The 21139-nt window shown below is 43.0% G+C and overlaps 2 protein-coding genes across 8 annotated transcripts in view; one reads left to right on the forward strand and one right to left on the reverse strand.

The window, feature by feature from the left end:
* Positions 1 to 10045, forward strand: part of mpripa (myosin phosphatase Rho interacting protein a) — a 52614-nt gene extending 42569 nt beyond the window's left edge. For 6 of the 7 annotated variants that reach the window (XM_085169375.1, XM_085169374.1, XM_085169376.1 and 3 more), the window contains 9 exons: positions 31 to 3732; positions 5565 to 5712; positions 5802 to 5907; positions 6120 to 6279; positions 6366 to 6473; positions 6555 to 6641; positions 6711 to 6873; positions 7250 to 7335; positions 8843 to 10045. In XM_085169375.1, coding sequence (XP_085025501.1) covers positions 31 to 3732; positions 5565 to 5712; positions 5802 to 5907; positions 6120 to 6279; positions 6366 to 6473; positions 6555 to 6641; positions 6711 to 6873; positions 7250 to 7335; positions 8843 to 8914 — 4632 coding nt within the window. In that variant the 3' untranslated portion in view covers positions 8915 to 10045. Of the gene's footprint in view, positions 1 to 30; positions 3733 to 5564; positions 5713 to 5801; positions 5908 to 6119; positions 6280 to 6365; positions 6474 to 6554; positions 6642 to 6710; positions 6874 to 7249; positions 7336 to 7452; positions 7536 to 8842 lie in introns of all 7 variants that reach the window. The other variant, XR_014875565.1, reaches the window with a different exon arrangement.
* Positions 10046 to 13088: 3043 nt separating this feature from the next.
* On the reverse strand, positions 13089 to 19371 carry prr35 (proline rich 35). Its single transcript, XM_085169425.1, has 4 exons — positions 19239 to 19371; positions 18708 to 18754; positions 15209 to 16770; positions 13089 to 15103 (listed from the first exon to the last, which is right to left on the reverse strand). Exons 3-4 carry the CDS (start codon positions 16600 to 16602, stop codon positions 14290 to 14292), a joined length of 2208 nt encoding a protein of 735 aa, XP_085025551.1. The 5' UTR covers positions 16603 to 16770; positions 18708 to 18754; positions 19239 to 19371; the 3' UTR covers positions 13089 to 14289.
* Positions 19372 to 21139: the final 1768 nt, after the last annotated feature.

Below are 21139 nucleotides of genomic sequence, written 5' to 3' on the forward strand. Positions count from 1 at the left end.
TAATGAAACTATCTCATCAATCTTTTCAAGAGCGCAACACCTCCTACGTCTTCACCGCACAGAGTGCCATGGCAACACTTGCACAGGCTTAATCAAGATTTACAGGGTGAACTGGAGTCCCAGAAGCGCAAGCAGGACCTTGCACAGCAACAGATCCGGACATTGAAGAGAAGCTACACCGAAACCCAGGATGCCGTAGAGCGCCACGAGTCTGATATTCAGGCTTTGCAGTCTAAACTTGCATCTGCAATGGCGGAAATTTTAGCAAGTGAACAGGCTGTGGCCCGGATGCGGAATGAGCTCAGGCTAGAGCAGGAGCGCTCAAAAGAACACGAAGAAGAATACAGTCATAGTGAGGCTACCCTACGAGCCCAGCTGAAGGACAGTGAAGACAGACTCCGTGAAATAGAAGCTAACCTCCTGGAGAGAAACCAGGCCCTCAGGCAGCTGGAGCGCCAGCAGGCACTGCAGCGAGACCACGTGAGGGAGATACAGAGGTTGCAGGAGAAGCTGCAAGAAGTGACTGCTCGACTAACTGCTACAGAAGAGGGTCAGGCGCTGAAAGAAGAGCGCCTTAAGCAGGAACAGCATAGCATGCAAGAGAGTCATGAAAGAGAGAGACAGAATCTGTGCAAAAGATTAGCTGAAGCTGAAACTGCACACAAGGAAGTAGAGGGCAGGCTGTTTGAGACTGAGCAGCAGGTAGAGGCCTTGTTAAGGGGTAGGCGGGCCTCAGGAGGTACAGAATGCAAGCAGGAAATGCTGAAGTTGCAAGAAGAGCTGGCTCAAAAGGCTGACATGGTTGAGTCACTGAAGGAAAGTGTCCGTAGACTAGAAGAAGAAAAAGGACATCTTACGTGTCGTTGTCAGGAACTCATCAACCAGATTGCTGAAGCAGACCGTGAAGTGAACAAGCTTCACACTCGACTGGAAACAGAAGAAGCAGATTACTACACCTTGGAGCATTCATATAAGAGGGCTACCCAAGAGTTTCAGAAAATGAGCCAGTTCCTTAGAGAAAAAGAGGAGGAGATCCGGCAGACTAAGGAGATGTACGAGAGACTGATGGAACGCAAGGAGGAGGACCTAAAAGAAGCACTTATTAAAATGACTGCACTTGGCAACAGCTTAGAGGAAACTGAGCTGAAGCTGCAAGCCAAGGAGGAGCTTCTCTGTCAAATGACTCAAAGCCTCTTGGACAAAGTTGAGCCTTGTAATGCTGAGAAGGATCTGCAAGCCAAGCTTGTGGTTGCAGAGGACCGCATTGCAGAGCTGGAGCAGCACCTCAATGCCCTACAGCTGGGGTATGCTAATCTACACATGGAAAGGCAGCAAATCCCAGAACAGAGTGAGGAGGAAAGAACATCACCCTCCTCGTTATCAAACGCAGAGCTTTCTTTAGACAATACATGCACAACAGAGAGCTCCCCAGATGATAAGGAGTCTCAAGCTAAGAGACCAAGGATACGTTTTTCTAGTATTCAATGTCAAAAATATGTCAATTTCGAGGTCCTGGACACTAGTCAAAAAATGAATCAGGATGTAGCTGAAGACATTGAGTTAACTGAAGGAACAGCTACTCCTGACTTCACAGCCCCACATGCTAATGACCCAGAGAAGTTTATCTCTATCATACATGCTCTTGAAACGAAACTGCTCGCCACAGAAGATAAGCTAAGAAACCTAACACAAAATCTGGATAGGCAACGATCCACCCAAGCAGAGGACTTGTCCGATATAGATTTAAAGATCAGCGGAAAGGATTCTTGCCCAGAGAAAGAGACTAGTGATGCAAGTGGTATACAGAGTAGTGCTGGCATTAAGCATTGTACCAATGCCCTTGTATGTGTGGAAAATGGTCGAGAGAAAGTTAGGGCTATTCTCAGTGGCTCACATGAAACCGATACACAACTGCACTCATTGTGTGAGATAGAGAAGGATTTGTTCAATGCATCGCTGTACCTTCAACGGGGACAAAAGATGTTGGAAGAGCAATCACCAGCTTTCCATCCAAATCAAACCCCAGAGACTGTAGATAAAGAGGCAATGCACCTTTTTGCCAAAACTTTGTCCTTTGAGGCGATGGTTTTGAACAAGATGGCTTTGTTAATACAAACGTCAAAGTCTGACCTCCTGCAGGCTCTTACTGAGATCTGGGAGGACATTGAGCACATTAAAAGGAGTGACAAAGACTGCTTGGCTGTAGTTTATGCCGATGTCTTGACCAGGAAGCTGATTTTAGAAAGTGGGTTCTGGAAAGAACTTGAGAAAGCAGAGACGGATGTTGCTAAATCCAAAGAGGGTGGTGTATTAGATGATGTAGATGTTGATGCCAAAGTTGCCTTCAACAGCTTCATTAAAGCAGAATTAGCCTACTCAATTCAAAATCTTAAGCTTTGCTATGAGGAGAAATTCAAAATACTTAAAAGGGAGCTAGCTGTAGCTCATAAAAACCTCTATGAAAGGGAAATGGCTTTGAAAGCAATTATTGAAGCCTCTAAAAGGCCTGATTTGAAAACTGTCATAAAAGAAGTCAAAAACAACTTTGGATTCAACAAACAAAAGCTGGCGGACATTCACCCTCCCGAGCTTGCTCCGTACATGGAGCAGATCGAAATAGAAGAAGCTAGAGACTTGGCTGAGGAAATCGTAGACAGACACTTGGCTGGTGAAATGCCCTCTTGTGGCATTGACTCTGTTGAATCACTGCAAAATGCTCATGAAAGCCTGGCTAACGAACTTCAAAGACAAGCAGCGATCCTCCACAAGTATGCCCAAGAACTAGAAAGTGGCGAAAGCAATCCCGGACTGTCTAAAATGATCCGACCTCTTCTAGGACACCAAACCTCACATATTTTCACAAGTACCTCTCTTTGTATGCGTGAAGCCCTCACCCAGGCTCAAGTGGCATATGTGGCATGTAGGTTACGGGCCATGCATGAACAAGATTTGGGCTATTGTAAACAGACCAGTCAAACTATGGATGATCTCGTGCAGCAGCATGCACGCAGTGTCACAGCAATCCAAGAAAAATATGAAGAGTCTTTACAAGAGGAGCGCCGGAACTTCAAGCAATTGGTGGAATCTCTCCAGAAGGAAAATCAGACTCTTAAGAGTGAGATTAGCAAACGTGTGAATCAGCTCTCACAGCAGCAGCAGCAAGTGGTCTTCTTAGAGAAAGAGTTTCAGAAAGAGACGGAAGACCTGAAGCAGAAGCATCAAAGGGAGCTGAGCCGAGCAGAACAAGGCTGTGCCTCAACAGAGCTGGCCCTCATGGAAGCAGCAGCTGACAGTCAACAAAAGTTAGAGGTTCTGCTAGCAGACATGGACACAATGGAGGAGAGGCACGAGAGTCATGTGAGGAAGCTCGAGGAGCAGTTTGAAATGAGGGTTTGCGAGCTCCAGCATATCCACAAGGACAACATCGAAAAGTTACGTTCAGAGTATGTGGAGAACATTCAGAGTCTCAAAGATCACCGACCTTACGATCAAAACCCTGAGGTCTCACAGCCACCCGAGGAGGCCGCTACGCCAATGGAAGAGGAAGAGCAGGGAAAAGGGGATGATGTACAGCACATATCAGAGGTCGACTCCATGGTGGTTCTGAAAGACCGCATTCAAGAACTGGAGACTCAGATGAATAATATGAGGGACGAACTGGAGAACAAACACCTTGAAGGAGATGTGGCCAGCCTGAGAGAGAAATACCAGAGAGACTTTGAAAGCCTCAAGGTTTTTGCTCTTTCATTTTACCATTTTAGTGAATAAACGCTTTTTAAGGGAGAGAGATCAGTAGTTATTATAGCCAAAGAAAAAAGTTAACTTTGATTCTTTGATTTCTAATCCTCAGTAACTGGTGATTCGAGTAACTGAGGATTAGGAATTGGGAAATGGTGTGATTTGAGATGAGTGAAACATGTTTAAATTGAACAGTTACATCATCTGTGGGCTGTAGCATGATTGTAACTGGAGCTTTAAAGGATGTCCTGAACTCCTAGGTGATAAATCATAACCACTGTGGTAACTGTAGACTGTATATAAAGTATGGAAATAGGCTCTAGGGCAAACCCCTTAGATCTCTAACGAACTGGACCAATGAAACTTCCCTTTTATGTCAGTGTAAAGAAGTTTAACTACACATTTAATATCCCTGAGATATCTTTATATAAGTAAAATAAGCATATTTTCCACAATATATCTGTTCTTTTACATCATATAGAAAAGCTGCTGTGTTAAAAGAAAGAAATCTTTCAGCACAACTCTTTGGGCTGAAGTTGTAAGAAATAAATGTGTAAAATGACACAAAGTTCTGGTAGCTCATTGCCCAGACTCCCCTGTAATTGTAAAGCAGAAAGTTTTTAATGGTACGGAAAATTGCGTCTTTATAAAATAGTTGCTTCAGTGTAAAAAAAAAATAAAAAATACAACAAAACAAAAAAAAACAAACATAAATGTCTATAGTAGATGGAGGAGGGAGGATTTTTTCTGTCATTTAATTCTTTGGCTATTACTTAATTACTTTGGTATGGTATGAATGGCCAAAGGCAGGCTTTTATCACTGATGAGCTGTGACACTTACGAATATGCAGCTAAAAGTCCAAAATGTATGTACTCTTTCATATATTCCAAAGCCATCCAGTGAGGGAGATTGCTGGGCCAATTCTGGCCTTATGTTTGACGCTGTTGCTTTAGGTTTTTAAAACTGATGAAGTGTCTTAAATGTGCAATATTTCCAATGAACAGCAGGAGGCGACAACTTTGGTTTACATATAGAAGTCAGGAAACACATTCGTAATGAGTTAATGGCCTCAGCATATTGAATACAACCGGACCTTATTGTATTTTTTATGTAAGTTAAAAATCTTGGCCATCGGAGCTTCAAAAGCTTGCTTGATGAACGACATCAGTAGGTCGTCCATCTTTTATATACAGTCTCTGCTAATGAAAGTGATGCTAATTAATAGACTAGTCTGTTAATTAGACTAATAGCCTATACAAGACTATTAAATTGATAAAAGTTTTAGAATTATGTTTCTAAAATGTTTTTATATCTATATCAATCTATACAGACATATAGATATAAACTATGGGTTTGTTGTCTCAGGAAGGTTCTGATCTTTCGGTGAGTGGGTATTCTTCAAATCCTGCTGATCAGCTGGGGACATCCTTTTTTTGTTTCAAACAAAGAAGCAAAGCAACCAATAGCAGGTTGTCTTGAGTCCTTTCTGACACAAATTGTATTTCAGTTTACCTTAAATACTCATTTGGGCATCAGTAATCATACCATTTCCCACTTTCAGAATAAAGTAGCCTATCAGAGTAAGAGTCTATCAGTATAAACTGCAGCTTGGCTGGCCTAGAATCTCTATGCTTTACTCGCTCTGTTACTAACATAGACAATTTCTACTTCTAAAAGTCTTGCATGGCCTCTATCACGGATTTTTGCATGTAGTTGAGTGAGTTATAGATAATTTACTAAATCTGTAGTCAAAAATAAAAATGTAGCTGCAGTGAATGCATAATTCTTTTCGCAACAACAGATTGTTGACTTTTTCTTCCACTAGGCCACATGTGAGCGTGGCTTTGCTGCAATGGAGGAGACACACCAGAAGGTGATCGAAGACCTCCAGAGGCAGCATCAGAGGGAGATTTCCAAGCTCATGGAAGAGCGAGAGAGGCTATTGGCTGAGGAGACGGCTGCCACGATTGCTGGTAAAGAAAGGGTCTCATCACTCGTAGCTGCTGTGCTTTGATGACTGTCATACAGTGACTTGATATATGTGCTCTGTTTTTTAATGTAGCTATTGAAGCTATGAAGAATGCGCACAAGGAGGAACTGGAAAAAACCCAGCGCTCCCAAATAAGCGGACTGAACTCTGACATTGATGAACTACGCTTACAATACGAGTATGTTTTACAAGGGGAAACCTAAACTTTGCATCCAGTGTATTTACTGTATCAGTTGGGTGTCAGCATTTAATCTTGACTGGGGCCTAAAAACTGTACTGATGCCTTGCAGTTGCTTTTGGGGGAAAAAACAGTTTTATTATATGATGAAAGAAGCTTCTGCGCTGTGAAAAACACAAATGCATGTTTACACTGATTATCTGACTGTTTAGGGAGGAGCTGCAGTCCATCCAGAGAGAACTGGAGGTGCTGTCAGAGCAGTACTCTCAGAAATGTCTAGAGAACGCTCACCTGGCTCAGGCGCTGGAGGCCGAGAGGCAGGCCCTCAGGCAGTGTCAGAGAGAGAACCAGGAGCTAAATGCACACAACCAGGTCAGACTCCGCAATCCTGCACACATACTGTGAATACAAACCTGTTTTTGTCCACAGGTTTGAATACGTCTCCATTTTTCTAACAGGAATTAAATAACCGGCTGACTGTAGAGATCACTCGGATGCGCTCCTGTTTTAGTGGGGAAACTGCTCACTCATCACTTTCCCAGGGCAAAGATGTGTATGAACTGGAGGTATGTTTAAATGAGCACACACACACACAGACGCTCAACTTATGTTGCTCTACACCCTAAGTGCCTCTCCCTGTCTTGTAGGTATTGTTACGAATAAAGGAGTCAGAGATCCAGTATCTCAAACAAGAAATCCACTCTCTGAAAGACGAGCTACAGTCTGCTTTAAGGGTAAGCACATCTCCCTGAGAGTGATTTAAAAATCTGAGGCCGTATATTCATCCCCGATCATTTTACCAGGACAAGAAATATGCCACAGACAAATATAAGGACATCTACACAGAACTCAGCATTGTAAAAGCAAAAGCAGACTGCGACATCAGCAAACTGAAGGAGAAGTTGCTCATTGCCACAGAAGCTTTAGGTGAGAGGACTGTCGATGGAACAGTTACATCTGGATATGGTGAGTAGAAAATGCTCAATTTGACTTTAATCTTTGTTCTTTTTAGTTCCCATTTATATCCAGATATCCGTGAAGTCTACTAACATGACAACAACCAAAGGCTGAGCAAAACTGTGTTTATTATAAATATGTTACAACTATCCAACCAACCACCATTGGTGCCACCCGGGGATTGTCTCTTTTTGGATTGCTGTTGGTTTGAACTGGGAAAAAAAAGCCTTCAATCCTCGAAATGTTTTTAACATTGTGTTGCTATCTTTATCCTTCCTGAGAAAGATGTGTCTTCCTCTTGGTAAAGTTAGGAAAAAAATTTTTAAGATTACCGCTTCACCACCTGAAGGTAATGTTAATAATAGGGTCTTTATTGTGTTTTTAGATATCATGAAGTCCAAAAGTAACCCAGATTTCATGAAAAAAGAACAGTCGGCGAGCTCCAGGCATTCACGAGGTTTAAGGTCAAAGGTGAGTGTTTTCCGTGTCATTTGTTGCTTCTGTGGTAGAAACGTGTTCAGAGTCGGTCAGAGGTCATGTTTTACTGAAAGTGCTTCAAGTGTTTCATCTGTCTGTTTTATCCGTCAGTCTGTCACCGAGCAGGTCTCATGGGATAGCTGACACTCCCATTGTGGGGTGATCCCCTCCCAACCCCCGCCCCAAGATATGCTGTAGGTATAATGTCATAGACAAACAGCATGCCCTCCATGCCTACCTCCTATGCATGATTTCATCTCCCCTCTGACCCCAAACTCTTTCTTTTGGCTCCACCGTGAGCAATCGAAATATGATATTTCAGCTGAATATCAGAGGTGTGAGGGTGTTACTCATCAAAAGATCTTTAGTTAGAGTCCTCTCCTCCTGCGACTGCAGAAACGGTTAAAAGATGAAAATAAACTGTAGCGCTTTCACATCAATGAAGTACTGAATTGTGCTAGGTACTCACCTTGAGGACTCAACTGTCTTTTGTTTTTGTTCTGTGTTGTTTTTCTTTATTTAAAAATGTTTTTTACATTAACAGTTTTTTTTGTTTGTGGCTGTTTGAATCCTCTGTTTTGGTGTTGTGCATACTCTTACGGTACTGTGCAAAAGTCTTGAGTCACCTCCTCATTTCTTCATTTTGCTTCCGAGGAGCCAGATGTTCAGTTGTTTAATTATATTGTGGTCTTGACAAATATTTTTTCAGGCTTTCTGGGTCCTTGTCCCCAGTTCCTGACTATTTTCAGATGAGTGTTTTCCTGTTTTTAAGCCACTCAACACTGTCTTGAATCATTAAAGTACAAAAGAAGGCACCTAACTCAAGGATTTAACCAGTTTGGTTTACACATAACTTGAAAAAAAAAATGTGTTTTTGCTATTTCTTTAGTTAAAACCCCAACAAATGCCAAGACAACATAGTTGGACAGGCATAACAAATATTCTTCTGTCAATAAGAGAAACTGTCTCAGCTTGGTGTGCAGCGAGTCCTTAAATGTGATTGACATGGATAGAGAACAAAAAAAAAAGGACAAAATCCAGCCGAGACCTGACACAGATGAGAGATATATTTGAAGGTTCATAAGAACTTGGCTTTCAGGAAGCCATTGTTAACTGAGAACTTTACCTGAAGACTACTTAAAGAAAGCAGAGGAAAGCTTGGCTAAAAGTTTGAGCTGTGTTGCAGAGTAAAGGCGGTGATATCATTTTTCCAAGCAGAATATAAATGAATAAGGGCTGGCTCAAGGCTTTTTCTCTGTACTGCATTTATGTGGCATGACCATATCCATTTCTATTTTTCCTGTACGTCGTGTGTTTTAACCTTTTAAATTAAAGTGTGTCGAGCAGAACACATCTGGGATTAGAAGCTGTGACTGTTTTGTTGTTTCTGACTTTGTGGGTTTTTCCCTTTGCGTCTGTGTGTGTTTGTGTGTTCGCTCTTTTCTGCCCACATGCGCATTATTGCCTCATAACAGTAAATGACTTTGTTTGTCTTTAACAGAGCCTGAAAGAGGGACTCACCGTGCAGGAGCGCATGAAGCTTTTTGAGGCAAAAGATTCCAGAAAGATTTAACCTGAAAAGTTTTTTGCTTTTTTTGTTTTTTTTCTCTTACCTGCCTTCTGTTTTTCTTTGTTTTTTTACGCCTGCCATGCCATCATGGGCTGAAGATGTTGGGGTGACATCTGAGATCAAGGACTTTAATCTATCTGTTCTAAACCTCTTTCACGTTTTAGCTCGATCTTGTCTCTTGTTTTAATTCTTAAAGTACATACACTTACGATCAGGCCAAGTTGGAGTCGTGTCAAACGCGCTGTGAGAGAGATTCGATTACAGCTTTTCTGTTGATCCTCCATAATGCCAAAACTGACAGCAATACATGATATGAATAATATATAAATATAAATATATCCCAATATTGAATTAAGTATCTGCTGTATTTTATTATTGTAATAGTGTCTATATCTAATAATTTTTAATGTGCTTAATGTTGCACCAGTTCTCCTGTACATAACTACTGGACACATGTAGACTATGGTTTGCTATTATTGTTGGGGCATCTGCTGTACTATTTGATTGATATTGGAAAACAATGTGATGCTTACCTTGGTATGATGTATGCGTGTTTTATAAAACGGTGTGTCTGTGTGTGGAAGTGGGGGGGGTGAGATTGCACTTACCTTTTGACTACTTGAGGAGGCTTGTTTTTATTCGTCTCAGAATCGGTGTAGTGACTTCCAGTCGATTTATTGCAGTGCAACCAAACATGCTGACTCGCGTCGCATTAGGTGACCAGCCATGATTTGTTAGCGATACTGGAATTTATTTCAAATTTCTTAAATTCCGACTTTGTGTTTGCTTCAGTGTGAGAATTATCATCTCCTTAAACCTGAACCTGTTTTTTGGATTTGCATGATCACGTTGCCTCCTTTTCCTACTCTTTGTTTTAGTGTGGCGCTCGAGACAATTATAAGCTTTGCTTTGCAAGTCCTACTGTTGAGATGCTGAGATTGAGATGTTTTACTGTAAGCGGCAGTCTTGAAGCACTTGGCCCAGTCCCTGACCTCTTACTGAAATCTAGTCGTGCCTCAACTGAGTGAAGAATATAGACATCCATGAAACCTGTGCAGCTATGGATACACACTGTATAGTATTCAAACCACGCCTTGTGTATATAAATATATGCCACACGGAAGACTTCTGTGTTTTGTTTTAAACTTGTACCTTGCTCTCTAGCTCTATAAGAAATATATATGAATATTTTTTATTTTCATTTGAATGTATAACGTCAAATAAATGAAGTGTTTAAAAAAATCTGTGGCTTGTATTTTTCTTTTTACAGACTTGTGCACCCATTCCTTACACAATTCTTCATTAATTTATTATTTAGCTGTAAGGTGTGAGTCTGTGGTGGATGAACCTACTCACTGGACGCTTGAATAAGTCCACCTTTCTAGTACCAGGTTGGACTCACTGATTGCATTCAGAGCTGCCTTTAATTCTTTTGTAGATTCAACAAGGTGCTGGACATGTGCCTCTGAGATTTTGGTCCATATTAACATGAAGGCTTCACACAGTTTCCATGGTGACATCCCAAAGGTGCTCTATTAGATTGACATCTGCTGACTGGAGGCCTTTTGAGTACAGAACACTTTGAGCTTTGTGCCATAGTGCGTTACTCAGATAGGTACACTGTGGTCATAAAGGGATGGACATGGTCAGTAACGGTACTCAGGTAAGCTGTGTTGCTTAAATGATGCTCAGTTGGTTCTAAGGAGTCCCACATTTCCTGAGAAAATATTGCTTTCCAATCTTCAGTATTACCATTCTCTGATATTTGGCATCAAGAAGGTATTTTTACTCAGAGCTCACTGATAGTTTCTTTTTCAGTCTCTGAAGAGATGTTTGTTGGGAACCTCAGCCTGTCTACCACCAACAGCCATGCCACATTCAGAGTCACTTAAATCACTTCCTTTTCCCACTCTGATGCTCACGAGGTTTTCTCGACCATGTCCACGTGCCTAAATGCACAGAGTCAGTATTACAACAGTCAGGATGTTCGATGCTACCAGTGCCTTGAACTCCAGAATCCATTGCTGGATACTACAATGGTTATAATTGAAAAACAGAGAAATGTAATAGATTAACTGTCTCTGAGAAATCTGAAGAAAGCTTGAAAAAAATGATTTCCATAGGATTTCAGATGAGGCGGCTGCTGTAAAGAACAAAGCTGGTCAGATGTCTAAACTCAGGCCCACTTCAGTCTAGGTATGTAGTGGGTAAACTGATATATTTGTTGAATGAGTAGTGAGCAAAGGTGAACAGAAAAGCAGAGAATATTGACTACCTTAGATTTTCTAGGTCCTGGAAGGAGCCTTGTTCAATAAAGTCGAGGATGTTTAATCTGAGGCTGAGCTCTGTTATCTTCAACAGTTTACTGAGAGACTTCTTGTTTGCTTGGTTCAGCAGGCTGAGCTGTGGGTGGAGCTGGGTGAGGGCACTGAATGCTTTTGACTAATCTGCAACTTGTTGAAAAATAAACTGGCACCAGTCTCTTCAGAGGCATGAACCACTTATGGTCAATGTTGTGGATTTTGTTCTTATCAAAGCTAAATAAAACCAAGAGGTTATGAGGCCTTTGAATGTGTCCTAATGAGCGGTGAGATTATTTTGATTCAGGGTATTGAGATTTCTTCATAAACAGAGGAAAAAAGCCCCAGGAGAACTTCTGGATGTTATTTACTAAGAGATTGAGATACCTAAGAGTTGAAGAACCTCCAACCTCTTCACAGCTGAATGACTTGAGCATGTTGAGAGACAAATCAAGTTTCTGAACCGCAGGAAGGATCAGGAGGAGGGTTAATAGGTGAGCACTTGCATCGTGGTGGATGTGTGAGATGTTGTTGGTTTAGAACAGGGGTGTCGGACTCCAGGCCTCGAGGGCCGGTGTCCTGCAGGTTTTAGATCTCACCCTGGGTCAACACACCTGAATAAAATGATTAGCCCATTACCAGGCCTCTGCAGAACTTCAAGACATGTTGAGGAGGTCATTTAGCCATTTAAATCAGCTATGCTGGATCAAGGACACATCTAAAACCTGCAGGAAACCGGCCCTCGAGGCTTGGAGTTCGACACATGTGGTTTAGAACATCCAGGATGTCCAGGTCTCCACCTTTTAGAGAAGCTAACTGGTTCTAGCTCCGCTCCAGGTGTTTCAGCTTACGTGATCCACCTGGGATCTCTGATCTTGTTCTTCTACAAGTTGATTGTAGTTTGTTATCAGGGAGGATGCTAACAAGATCACAGAGGTTAACAGAGTCACGGTTTGGCCACCACAGGACTTCTGTCTGGGAGCAGCATTTAAAGCCAAGAGTACAGCAGGCTGAGGCGCTGAGCAGAAGCACAACAGCTCACAGCATCTTGACATCACAGTTCCTTCAAGACTGCAGTGAGGTCAGGCCTGAGAAATCTGAAAGTGCAGCAAGCTTTATTGGCTCCAACAGCTAAACACAAAGGGATGTTCATCACTATGAGAGAGCTTTTCTTTGCATTCTTGTTGTCATGTACAAACTAGTCAGTGATGTAGTCAGTGGCTGATCTGTGATGATGGTAACGCAATTTTATCTTGTGGCTGATGTCTGAGAAAATATAACCAACGTCGTGCAAAAGATCACCCCGGTGAGTTTCTGCCGTTTCTGTCATTCGTGTTGTTTTCCTTTGTATTGTCAGCACTAACCCCAGGGATGCTCATCTGGTTTTGTCCACTTGAGGGCGCTATCATCTTGGCTCTTACTGTTCCCGAAACAAGAAAGAAAAAACACCCAAACAGGCCACAGACGCATGTTTTTCTAAGAAGCATTCAGATTATTTAATTTCACAATCATTATCGAGGTGGGGGTTTTTCTGGATGTTTTGCAGAATTTTTCTGTAAATTAAAGGTAGATTTTTTTTTTCCAGGCAAGGAGAAAATCTACAAATCAAAGATTTATATTATTCTTTCATTTTCTCCTTCTACTCTTAGTAATACAAACTACCTTGCACTGATAAAGACTTTCAGCACCTTCACTCGACCCTATATAATCATTGCCTCTGGTTTAATAATCTATTCATTATTATTATTATTATTATGTATTTATGGGGATTTCTTAAACTATTTGTTTTTTTCTGATGTTCATAGGAGAGATCTAAATCTAGTCTAAATTTCTTTATATGTATAACAACAATAAAAAACTATTCTATTCTAATTATAAGAATAAGACCTAAAATAGATAGAAGAAGAGGACTGTTGTTTTTCATCTTGTTAGTTAGTGCAATGACAAATCATACAGTTTCCATGCACCCATCGCCTTCTGCTTATCACCTTCAGCCACCTTTCCCAGCTGCCATAGGGTGAAGGCCGGACAGGTCGGCTGTCTGTTGCAGAAAACGAAAACATAAATTCAAAGTTTATTGTTCTTTCTTTAGCAGGAAAAAAAACTTGTGATTTTGCAGGGACTAAATGTTGAATTTGCTGTTAAAATGAGCGGACAGTCAGTTTTGGCCTGACCTCTTGGGGTCGAACATCCAGCTGTGGCTCTTCTGGTCGTGGCAGCTGACCTTTGCTGCTGCGTCTGGAGTGTGATGGTGGTGACGGGGCTAAAAGACGTGGGGCAGCCCTGCTCTCTGCGTCAGTCCTCGGGGGAGACAGGTCTCAAGTTTAGTTTATGTGGAGGTCAGCCCCGCAGCCAACCTTAGTAGTCGCACAGGTAACCCAGCTGATGGGCTTTGGCTTTAGGAGCTGCTTCACCTTTAGGACAACGTAGGCAAATTCAAGTCACGGTGCCTCTTTGGATCTATTTGTCTTTTTTTTTTCTCCCCTGTTTTTCTTTCTATCGATAAAGACTACAATGATAGCATTTGGCTTTGTGATTGCTCACCGTGCAGCAAAATGTTCAAATTAGTACCTTTTCTTTGCAAATATTGATTAAAATCTTCCCATTTTTCATTATTTTATGTGTCTTAACCCCTATTTTGCTCCGTTTTTGAAAAGAATGGATGTGTTTGTGTGTGTAATCCATTTTATTTTCAGCCCAACACGACATCATCCATATAAAAACATTAGCCTTTAAAACATTTTACATTAATTACATTTATTTTCAGTACAATATTTACAAATCAGCTCAGAGGATTATCTCTTGTCATGATCATTAATGTGCACGATTGTTTAAATTCACCTGTAAAAAAAATGCTGATGTAACATTTTTAAAATGTCTAAACGTCCTTTAGTGTATCAGAAAAAAAAATCCTGCAGATTTTTCAGTCATTCTCTGTTTACTTCATACGGTGCAAAATGTTTCTGTGAACAACTGAGAAACACAGCTGATGAAAGTCTGAGGCATGCCAGTAACCAAAAACAAAACTACACGCTTGATGGGTTCTGTTATATTACAGCCAGAGGAACAAGCAGAGTTTCAGTTGTCGGTAGCTGTTAAAGGGCTTGGAGGACAGTGGGCTTCGAGTCGCTGTATGGATGGGGGTCTCTTTGGGGGTTTGGCAGAGGAGGAGATGTCGGTGAACACTACTGATCGGCCGTCGGGGCAGAGCAGGACGCTGGAGTCTGCCTCACACTTGGTGGTTCTGCTTGCCCACAGAGCCTCAGCAGGACTGGGCCTCAGGCCAAGGCCACCAGGAGACAGGACCTCTGTGTTCACCACTGACGCCTGACTCATCTTGATCAGCATGTCCAGCGACTGTTTACGACTCTCAAGTGAAGCCCTTATCACCTTCCTCGCGCTCTCGTCCTCCTCGTCCTCTCTTCTCTCTATCAGCTCCTCGTCCTCGTCCTCTGTCTCAGTTGCGTTTTCCTTAAGACCCCCATCTTCCCTCCTGCTCTGATCGCCAATCGACTCCGTTGAGTCCCTCTTTACTGACAGGTCGAGAGGCCCATCGCTCTGGCGAGCTGTTCGCTCCAAAGCCTGGTGAATGTGAGAAAGCTCGCTGCGGATTTTGTTAAGGTGCTCCCAGAGATGTCTCTGGGCAGGAAGGTCTTCCTTCTCTAGGTGGGAGATTTTGCGCTCGGCCTCGTGGTACTCCTGCAGCGCCTTGGAGAGGTCACCGAGCAGAGCAGCGACTGACTCAGACGCCCCGATTGTCCTGGCGGCAGCTGAGTCCTGGCTGTTGGGTCTTCCACAGGTTGAGAGAGAAGATGTTTCGCTGGTGGGGCTGGTGAGTGGATCGTTGTACCACAGCTCAGTGGGCCGACCTTGAACATGAGCATCCTGCAAACTAAGAAAGAGTGAAAGAAAAGAGTTAAATAAATACTCCTAAGAGGTTTAATCTACACCACAACTACTACCAATTTTATTACAAAAACAGTTCTGAGCTGTTTACCTGTCCGAAGAGAAGAGAAGTTTGTCTGTCCCCACATTAAGAGTCGATGCAGTTTGAATATTTTTCAGAAGGTCTAAAGTCAAGCCCAAGTTTGGCTTCTTCTCCGCAGGGGCCTCTTGGTTTCTTAAAGGAGCTCCTGCCCTCTTCAGACCCCAGCTTGCTCTGCCTTCCTTGGCTGCAGCCTGCAGTTTATCCCCCAGCCTGTAGCCCTGATCAGGGGAGTCTCTCTGAGGGGACACCCAGCCAGCGGGAGTGATGGTAGATCCCGGCCTCACAGCAGGCACTTTCCACAGATTGACTTTGGGCTGGAAACTGGACAGAGGACTTGCTTCTAGAGTGTTTGTTGATGTCTTGAGAGGCTTGCTGGTGTCGCTCTGACTGGATGCCTGTCCGAGTGTGTGCTCGCACAGGAAGGGGTAGTATAGTCGAGGGGGGATGAGAGCTCGATCTGTGTGTGCGCTGGAGGCTGGGTGTATCAGCTGAGCGGCCGAGGCCAGGAAGGGGAGCTGGGCGAGCTGTGCGTGGGTCTGGGCCGTGACACCGGAGGCTGCGGTGGGAATAGCTGAGTTCATGTAGGAGAAAAGGCCAGGGCTGATAGGATAACCTACCCCAAGCACTGAAAGGTTAAGCCCAGTGGGGTCCTGGTAATCCACCAGGTTTGGTGGTGGGGGGTAACAGGGGATTGAATTATTCACTCGAGGCTGAGGACCTTCAGCTTTGGCTTTAGTGTGGCTGGATGCCAGCAGCCGCCACTGCTCCGACAGCAACCCGGGAGCTGTTAAGCATGTCTTTGATAGCTTATAATGTCTCAGTTGGGCCTCTACCTCCACAGAGCGGGCTCGTAAAAACTGATCTTCAAGAGAGAGCATGTCGTCGAGCTCTGAATCTGGCTGTTTGGTTTTCTTCCTAGTGCTTTCTGCTGCTTCACCTCTGTCGCTATCACCGGAGCTTTCTTTGATCAGCCCAGCGATCTCTACCCCCTCTCCTCGTCCCTCTTCATCTTCTGGTCCCTGGCTGTCTCTGCCCTCGCCATCCTCCTCTGCAGACCTCCTCTGGCCCTGCCTTTCCTCAGTGCGAATCACCTGCTCTAGCTCATCCTTTCCTGGAGCGTGCAGGCCATGGGCCTGCTGAGAGGGCCGGAGCTGCTCTGGGTGCAGGATGTTGCCCTTTTTATACGGCCAATCTGACTCTATAAGCAGGGACAGAGAGTTCTTGCACAGGCTGTATTTCATATGGTTGTACAGGTGAGACTTCTCCATGCAGGTGAAGGGGCACTGGAAGCACTTGTAGTTGTAGGGTTTGCCCCACGGCCGGGGGATGTAGTGAGGCTTCTTCGGTTTGCGCTCTTTGTGTTTGCTGGCTGACGTGACTTTGCAGGTGTCATCCTTGGACATGGTTGAGTCTTGATATTTCTAAAGAGCGTGTGATTTAAATTTTGACAATTCAAGCTAGACTTTGAGATATTTCTTCAGAGTACATTTCATTTGTTGTGAGGTTTTCCTTAATTTTGCGGGTAGGTGGCGATGAAGAAGAGCATCTTCTTGGTCAAATTGCAGCTGTACCTGTGAAATAAACAAGAGAGTGGATCGTGAATGAAAGCGCAGACTGTATATATGATGTTTTGTTCTCTGCGAGTCAGAAGGAGGGATGCGGTTTTCATTTCTGTAAGAAAACAAACTATGAGAGGTAAAGTTCTGCGTGCACTGAAGGGTGATTTATGCCATTATGCACATATGTGTATTATGAGAGAACATTTGTTTTCTGCCTAAGCCAAGGGTTGCCACTAACCTAACTGCAGGGAGGCCCACACTGCTCTGTTCTCACTGTACCTGCCACTACTCATTAGTTCCAGTGCAGTACCAGGCACTAGCAGGGCCCAGGGCTGGGGGCAAAGAGGGCTGTCACGGGGGACTCTGCACCTGTGCAGTGGGGTCTCACAGCATTCACAGCCCTGGTTGAGTTCTGGGGGCAGGCCCTCGAAGGCCGGCTACAGGCACCGCACGGCCATGCCTGGGATTGCACAGCGCTGGTACGCGAAGGAGAGAAGTTGGGGGTCTGAGGCCCGATTCCTAATGAGAGCCTGGCATCATGCCTATAGGGCGTCATTAGTGCCAGGACTGGGATCTGGGTCAGGACACGGTGCATAGGTTCCACTGCCTCGACTTACTAGCTCTACATTTAGACTGGGGTCATACTTGTTAGGCAATATTAGCAGGGATTATAATAGGTAGCATTTTTTAAGAGTAGATTTAATTGAATTTAATTTCCTTCTGATTGGAAAATATCAAAATATGTTCATGTCTTACAAAAGAGGCCAACAAAACCTTTGAAACCTGAGCACCTTTAGATATTATTACTGAGCTTTTACACTACTTTTAAACATGCTTCGTTTTATGAATAAATAGGCAGATTTATTGATTAATTTTATTTTTAATTTTCTTCTGCATGTGTTAAGCAGGCTCGTCTTTTGGATTTAAGAACAAATAGTCCCTTATTTCCCTTATTCCACTCTCTTTTTTTTTGCTCCTCTTCCTCTTTTGTTATTTCATTAGTTCAGAATTTAGTTTAATTAACACCACTTCATTCCAATCCTTTCAGATAAATTCAAAAACATTTTTTCCCCATCTGTGAAATTGCAGAAACTTTGTGATCTCTTTGTACTGCGAGCGAAGCCATTGGGTGAAGCCTGCAGTGAAAAAGAAGATGCAAGCAGGGTGGTGCTCAGTTTAAAACACTCTGCTTTGGGGGCTTTTATTTTGCCATTTTTCCTCGGGTCTCTCAAAGATGAAAGTCTACGTCAAGTTCAGGGTCCATGCTGAGGTAAAAAAGAAACTTCACCAACTCCTTTTTCTTTAATGCACGGATCTCTTCCAAGACTAGAAACAAAGGAGAGCCAAGCAAACTAGAAACAAAGGAGAGCCAAGCAAACACAGGTGACGGCGTGGATCATCATCTGTGAGTCCATGAGACGAAAGCTAACAAAGGATGGCTGCTGCTCACCACTTTCCCAACTGGACCCCCAGAACTGGCCCGTTAGTGGATGACCATTTGACTGGCTCACTTGTCCGCCCTGAGGCTCTGACCTGAGCTTTGGGCTCATAATGGAGTCTAACAGCTGCTGCTGTGAGCCAATCAATAAAAATCATTTTTACAGTAGATTTTTTTCCCCTCTTCTGGCCACCGCTATCCGCTCTCCTCTCCACTGACTGCGCTCTTTGGCCCCCCCGCTGCCCATATCTGAACCCTGTGGTCTTGTTTTAAGCTTTTAGGGACTATGATCAAACAAGCTTAACAGCTTGAACATCTATTGTTGCAATTAAGGAGGCTCACCACACTAAAAGCTTTGACAAGTTACATGCTACAGCAACCACACCGCTGACAGCAGAAAGGGACTTGGTTATTTTTTTTAATGCACAGGAAGTCGATGCACGCAAAGACTGCAGGGGAAATTATTTTTAAGCTCTCGTGTTTAATAAATCCATTAAGTTTAATACTTTACCTAAGATGATAGCCCGGGTGAGCTGTCACTCCCTCTGAGAAAAGGTTCTAGAAGACGAGAAGATTTTTATGTTGACTTTCTTCTATGATTAAAAAAAAACATGAATTTCTATAAATTTACAAATCAAGTAATATTGATATATTTGCATTTAATTTTTTAAACCAAATTTAATAGAAAATAAAATGATGATGCATTAAAGTAAGCTGACAATAATTAATTTTAACACCACAGAAATGTATTTATCCAGTAATATTAAAATATACATATATATAAAAGATTCTCATTTTAAATCAAAATAGTAATGTAGTTTAATTAAATCTATAAATAATGACATCAAAGCTCACTTTATTCAAAATTTAAAAAAAAAACAAAAGCATACAGCAGGACATAAAACAGCATCAAACATTTCTGCCCTGCAAACAAAAGCATCATTTAAACAGGCCTCTGCTTAACTTCCCTCTAAAATATCGCTCAGCCTTCACAAACAAACCTTGCTTCTTAAAGGAAAGGAGGAAACGTATTCATTCATACCTAAAGTGAGCGTCCCGGTGTGGCTGTCTGTCACTCCTCTGCAGCGGCAGGGCAGCGCGTCCCGCTCAAATGGGAGCGCAGGAGCGAGTGTGGAGATATATATTGACTGGGAGCATTACCCCGAGGCGCTACAATACAGCAGCTCCCCCCCCCCCCCCCCCCCCTCTCCACCCTGTTTGCTCCCCCCCTCTCCACCTCTCTGGATTGTCAAGTGTGGTCTCCACCTTGCAGTCAGAATGCAATATAACAATTTACACAATGCTGGCAAAGGTTAGGTTAGTGATGGCTTCTTGTTACAACGTAACAGAGGACAGAGGGGGTTAAATCCACTATAACTGATACGTAATACTAAGAACTGACTTCTAAGGCTGACTCTGGATATTCAGTATTTGATTATATTGGATTATGAGAAAAAGCTCTTATGAATGAAATATTTTTAGGCTTTTTACTTAAACATTGTTTAAACTTCCTTGATTCTAAAATCTGTGGTTTTAATTATAAGCCTTTAATTTTTAAAAATCAAAAGCCACCAGAAAATATTGCTTCTTTTCATCTTATCTTGTGTATACTAAGCGTTAAAGTCCACAGTGGAGGTAGAGGTGTGTATTGTGGAGTGGTTAGTGGCTGTTTCCGCATCACCCGTCTTTACCTCCATCACCAGCTTCGTTTAAGGAACCTGTGCTGAGGATGATCAGTGCAGCGTGTCGGGGAACGGGTGGTGTGAGCTACAGCATCTCATCCACAAACAGTGACTTAGACATGACGCTTGCGTGCACATATTCCCAGTTTAATAAAAGCCGTGTAAGCAGTGTACTCCTTTTATGTATTCCAGAGTAGGATGTTTGCAGTATTTTCTAGGTGAGAGATATGCTGACATGATTTGGGTTTTCAGAGCAGCCTCTGGGTTGTATACAGTACATTTAGATTTGCCTGTTTTGGGTCAGGTTTGTCCACCAGTTTGCATTCTCATCTCAAAAGTCTCCACTTCTACAGGAGCTGGTTATTAACCGGTTTTTGCATATACAAAAATACTGCCGGCTCAAACCTTTTCAAGAGCTTTTACAGCTTCGAATTCATGTCTGTGCATGTAAACGCGGACATTCTCACTCCTCTCCTAAATCTAATCCCAGCTTCTCAGTCTCCTCTCTTCACCCCTTTTTCATTCTCCCTCCTCCATCCATCCCTGACTCTCGTAGCCTGTGGCGGGCTTTGGGTCGACTTCAGGTTCTTCGTTTCTCTCTTCGGGCTGGGTGGGAAGCACGCACGCGAGCCCCTTTGAGAAATGTCAGTGTCCGTGTGCCGGGAAAGTCGGGGGCCCTTCACGAGCCATCGGGCCTGCTGTCACACAGAGGCGGCCAAATGGAGACTGACAGGCCACTCCATAGAGCCTAACCATCTGTACCAAATGTGACAGCAGGGGAAAGAGGATGTCTGGTAAATCAGGAGGAACGACAGGAGTGCACTGTGACACGAGGAGGAACTAGAGAAGGAAGAGAAGCTGGAGAAACAAAGATCCCTCACTTCTTAGTGTGGCCACGTGGGAGCTGATGTCAGGGTTTTTTCTTGTTTTTTCCCAGAGAGTAAGGAAGCATTTCACTCCAACTGCAGGAACACTTCGGATAAAGTGTCAGTTTCTCCTGTTAAGTTCAAATATGCAGAACGAGAATTGTCTCCTTCCTCTTCATTTCATTCAGTGTCTTATTAGCGTCTCGCCGACTTTCTTTTTTTAAAAAGAGGTTTAAATGCTTCACCTTTGCATGAGCGTATAATAAATGTTGCATGCAAAATTACTCAGAATATAGGTAACAGGAGAGAAAAGGGGATTTTTTTTATTTACCAAAGGGTCTAAACTTTATTTTTGGCTTTCAGTGTTTTACTAGTGTGATATAAGAGTAAGAATA

Source organism: Neolamprologus multifasciatus, chromosome 8, assembly GCF_963576455.1.
Source record: "Neolamprologus multifasciatus chromosome 8, fNeoMul1.2, whole genome shotgun sequence".
Lineage (NCBI taxonomy): Eukaryota > Metazoa > Chordata > Actinopteri > Cichliformes > Cichlidae > Neolamprologus > Neolamprologus multifasciatus.

What these genes read in the sequence shown, in the direction of transcription:
- prr35 (XM_085169425.1), bottom strand. Translation starts at nt 16,602, where the DNA reads ATGTCCAAGGATGACACCTGCAAAGTCACGTCAGCCAGCAAACACAAA. An exon ending in CTTCTCTTCTCTTCGGACAG is followed by an intron (nt 15,104 to 15,208) that starts GTAAACAGCTCA and finishes ACTCTTTCTTAG; the next exon opens with TTTGCAGGATGCTCATGTTC.